The following is a 4,722-nucleotide window of genomic DNA, read 5'->3' as shown; positions in this document are numbered from 1 at the left end:
TACCTTGGCCAATACGTAAAACGACCCAGCCAGGGCAAAGCTCAAGGCCCAGGCAACGTTTGGAAAAAGAAGGGTGGTTCCGGGCCACCCGCTCCCGGGTCCCGCAAAAGGGAACTCGACCAACCCGCGGAGGAAGAGGAGAAGGAATCGGATGACTCCCACCCCCCCCAGAAGAAGCAAATCCATGTCATATTTGGGGGGCCGGAAGGGGGAGACACGCAATCGGAGAGGAAGAAATGGGCTCGAAGCCTTTACGTAGGGGAGGTCGTCCGTCAGCCACACGAAAAGAAGCCGAGGAGGGATCCCATTGTGTTCACGGACGATGACCTCCCGGAGGGCCCCCTACCACACCGCGACGCAGTGGTAATCAGGCTTGACATTAACAACATTATCGTGCACCGAGTGCTGGTGGACACGGGGAGTTCGGTGAATGTCATGTACCATGACACATTCGCCAAGCTGGGCTTGTCGAGGAAGTAGTTGATGCCGGTGCGGACCCCGTTGGCGGGGTTCACGGGGGATTCCATCGAGGCAGAAGGCTCCATCAACCTGGAAGTGGAAATAGGCGACCTACCACACGTCAAAGGTGGGAGGTTGAGTTCGTGGTTGTGAGACTCGGGGGCGCGCACAACATCATCCTTGGCCGCCCAGCCTTGGAGGACCTCCGGTGTGTCATATCTATGGAGCACCTGTGCCTGAAGTTCCCCACCCCCACCGGGGTCGGGACAGCGAGAGGAGATCAGAAGGTCAGCCGGAGCTGTTACCTGAAAGCGTGTCGCCAAATCGGCAGTAGGGACCTCCAGGTCCACACCATCGCCGAGAAGGCACTACAAGGCGAGGAAAATCGGCCCCGTGCCGAACCCATAGTAGAGACGGAGGATGTAGTGTTAGACCTCGGACGGCCTGAAAGGGTCGTGAAAGTCGGAACGGGACTGCCGGCCGAGCTACGGGGCCGGATCATAGAAGTCATCCGCCGCTTCAAGGACGTGTTCGCCTGGGGCCCGGAGGACATGCCGGGACTCAATAGGGAAGTGATCACACACAAACTGGCGGTCGACCCAACGATTAAGCCGGTACAACAGAAGAAAAGGTACCTCTCGGCGGAGAGACGGGAATTTGTGAAAAAGGAGGTTAACACCCTCTTGGAGATCGGGTACGTCAGGGAGGTCTTATACCCTGGGTGGCTTGCGAATGTGGTCCTCGCACCCAAACCGCCGACGTGGAGGATGTGCGTGGACTACACGGACCTCAACAAGGCATGCCCAATGGACCCGTTCCCGCTCCCGAACATCGACCAGCTGGTGGACGAGACAGCAGGCTGCGCGCTCATGAGTTTTCTCGACGCATTTCGCGGCTATCACCAGATTTTTATGCACGAGGAGGACGAGGAAAAAACGGCTTTCACCACTCCTGAAGGTGTTTTTTGCTATCGGGTGATGGCCTTCGGGCTCAAGAACTCCGGGGCCACATACACGAGAATGGTCGCCAAAGTCTTTAAAAAGGTGCTCGGCCGGAACCTACAAGCCTACGTCGACGACATGATAGTGAAGAGCTCGGAGACCGACCTCCACACGGAGGACTTAACAGAGGTATTTTCAATTATGCGCCAGTTCGATTTACGCCTAAACCCCAAAAAGTGCACCTTCGGGGTACATGGGGGGAAGTTCTTGGGGTACATAGTCTCCAAGAGGGGCATAGAGCCCAACCCCGACAAGGTGAAGGCCATACTGGAGATGGAGCCCCCGAGGTCCCTCCGCGAGGTCCAGCGCCTCAATGGTCGCTTGGCCGCCCTCGGACGCTTCCTTTCGAGGTCGGCCGAGAAGTCCTTACCTTTCTTCGGGGTTCTCAAGAAGAGTAGCGGTTTTGAGTGGTCGGCCGAGTGTCAGAAGGCCTTCGACGACCTCAAGGCCTACTTGATGTCCTTGCCTCCCCTGGCTAAGCCGGAGAAAGGGGAAGTCTTATATTTGTACTTGGGTATCTCGCAAGCTGCGATCAGTTCCGTGCTGGTCCGGGATGATGCGGGAGTACAAAGACCCGTGTATTACGTGAGCAGGGCCCTACGGGGGGCAGAGCTCCGATACTCTCCAACAGAGAAGGCCATATTTGCTGTCGACGCCACAGCAAAAAAGTTAAACCATTATTTTCAGGCTCACCCAGTGCACGTACTCACGAACCTACCGCTGGAGGCGGTGCTAAGGCGCGCAGGGTCGGCAAGCCGACTCGTGAAGTGGTCTATGAGGCTCAGCCAATTTGACATCCATTTCAAGCCTAGGCCAACCATCAAGGGGCAGGCCCTCGCAGACTTCATAGTCGAGTGCACTACCCGCGACGCCACAGAGCAGGCAAGGAACGCGGAGGAAGAGTGGTGGACCCTATCAACTGACGGGTCCTCGAGTAGCAAGGCATGTGGAGGAGGGGTCGTCTTGGTAACCCCGGAAGGCTTCCGGGCGTATTACGCCCTCCGTTTCCATTTTAAATTATCAAACAACGAAGACGAGTATGAGGCGCTGCTGTGCGGACTCCAACTCGCAGTGAGCATGAAGGTCGAAAAGCTGAAAATTCGGTGCGACTCCAGGCTCGTGGTCGGCCAAGTGTCCGGCGAGTTCGAAGCGAACGAGGAGAGGATGATCCGGTACCGCGACGTGGTGCTCCGAGTCTTGGGGCAGATCGCCCAACACGAAATTTTGCAAATACCAAGAGAGCAAAACGCAGAAGCTGATACGCTCTCCAAGCTCAGCCAGGCCACCCCAGAATACATCTCGAAAATTGCAAGGATAGAGGACCTCCATAAGTCCAGCTTGGAGGCATATCCGGTCATGCCCGTGCAAAGCCGTCCGCCCTGTTGGTTGGACCATCTCGTGCAGTACAAGAGGACGGGCACCCTACCCCCGGATGAGGCCGACGCTAAGGCAGCCAAGAGACGCGCCCCGACATACGAGCTTATCGGGGACATCCTATACAAGAGGTCCTATAACGGGGCGTTGCTAAGGTGTTTATACCCAGATGAAGCCCGGGCTCTCATCGAGGAGATTCACGAAGGAACTTGCGCAGCCCATCAGGGAGCTTATACCATGGCCCGGAGAGCCATACTTCAAGGCTACTTCTGGCCGGGGATGGCGAAGGAATGTGCGGATTACGCACGGAGCTGCCCGACTTGCCAACAATTCCAGACCGGCCCGGGCCGACCCGCCACCAACTACACTCCGATTAGCTCTGTCATACCATTCTCAAGGTGGGGCATCGATATTGTAGGAGCCCTGCCCATGGGCTCGGGCAAGCGAAAATATGTCATCGTCGCGGTGGATTATTTCACGAAGTGGGTGGAGGCCGAACCCCTAGCAAGCATTACCAGCGTCTGGTGCAAACAGTTCATATACTCCAACATACTATGCCGTTTCGGGGTGCCAATGCAAATCATTTCCGATAACGGTCGCCAGTTCAAGGGAAAGGAGTTCAAGTTGTTCTGCCAGGAGTGGCGCATCACCCACACCCAAGTCTCCGTGGCCTACCCCCAAGCGAACGGCCAGGTGGAGAATGCCAACCGCACGATAGTAGACGGGTTGAAGAAGACCCTGGAGGCGGCGGGAGGAGCGTGGGTCGAGAACCTAGAGGCGGTCCTCTGGGCGTATCGCACCACGCCACGAAAAGCAACAGGCGAGACCCCATTCGCGCTGTGCTACGGATTCGAAGCTAGAGCTCCGGCAGAGGCTATCATTCCGACGCGACGAAGTGAGGAATACGATCCCGAACGCAACGAGGAGCACCACCGGGCTGACCTCCACCTGATAGACGAGAAACGCGAAGCAGCCATGGTGCTCGCGGAAAACTACCAAAGACAGGCTAAGGCATACCATGACAAAAGAGCACAGCCCCGATACTTCCAAGTCGGCGATTATGTGCTAAGGCGCCGCGAAGCCAGCAAGCCCCTAGACGGTGGCAAGTTAGCCAAGCGCTGGGAAGGACCTTACATAGTTTCAGCCGTGGTCCGCCCCGGCAGTTACAAGCTGAGGACGCCGAAGGGCAAAGAAGTAGAAAGGGTCTGGAATTCAGAACATTTAGTTAAGTACTTCCAGTAACGTTAAAAATGTAAGGCGGTCCGCCCTCCTTTCAGTTCGTTTTTTCTTTTCTCGTGACACAATAAATCAGCGTTTTTTCCAGCACACGCTTTCCGGATCGACCGAGTCTTTTGATTCCAGCGAGCCAGGGAGCTCCAACTCGAAACAACCAAAACACCCTAGGGGCAACACAAGGCCCGACCTTGCCTATTGCCGAACGGAAGAGTCCCTAGACGCAAGGCTAGATAGCCTCGACTTAGGACGACTACATTCCCTAGGGGTGACATGGGGCCCGACCTCGACTGTCACCGAACGGAAGAGCCGCTAGACGCGGGACCACAAGGTTCCGGCCTAGGCCGGCTAGCACCCTAGGGAGGGTACGAGGCGCGCGCCTCACGTACCATCGAACGGGTGCGCTAAGGGTCGAGGGACTAAGTCCCGCGACCCGACGCCAACTCAGAAAAAGCAAAAGCATGTAAAAGCAAAGGAAAGAAACATGGAAAGACAGTGATCACAAAATACCCAGACGCTCGGGGAAGGGGCTCAGAGCCACCCAAGACCGAGTGCAAGTTAACCGAGGCCGAGGCCGAGCGTCGCAGCCTCAGCAGCGCGCCGCGCTCGGCCGAGGCCGGGGAGGGACACGCCGGGCCGAGCCTGACTCGGAACC

The 4,722-nt window shown here is 57.0% G+C and overlaps 1 protein-coding gene across 1 annotated transcript; it reads left to right on the top strand.

Annotated features, from left to right (window-relative positions):
* Positions 1–680: 680 nt before the first annotated feature.
* On the top strand, positions 681–4,076 carry LOC116010979. The gene has a single exon (XM_031250470.1). It carries the CDS (start codon positions 681–683, stop codon positions 4,074–4,076), a length of 3,396 nt encoding a protein of 1,131 aa, XP_031106330.1.
* The last annotated feature ends 646 nt before the right edge of the window (positions 4,077–4,722 follow it).

Source organism: Ipomoea triloba, chromosome 2 (genome assembly GCF_003576645.1).
Source record: "Ipomoea triloba cultivar NCNSP0323 chromosome 2, ASM357664v1".
Lineage (NCBI taxonomy): Eukaryota > Viridiplantae > Streptophyta > Magnoliopsida > Solanales > Convolvulaceae > Ipomoea > Ipomoea triloba.
The sequence above is the reverse complement of the archived record's forward strand: the minus strand, read 5'-3'. Positions and strand labels throughout refer to the sequence as shown.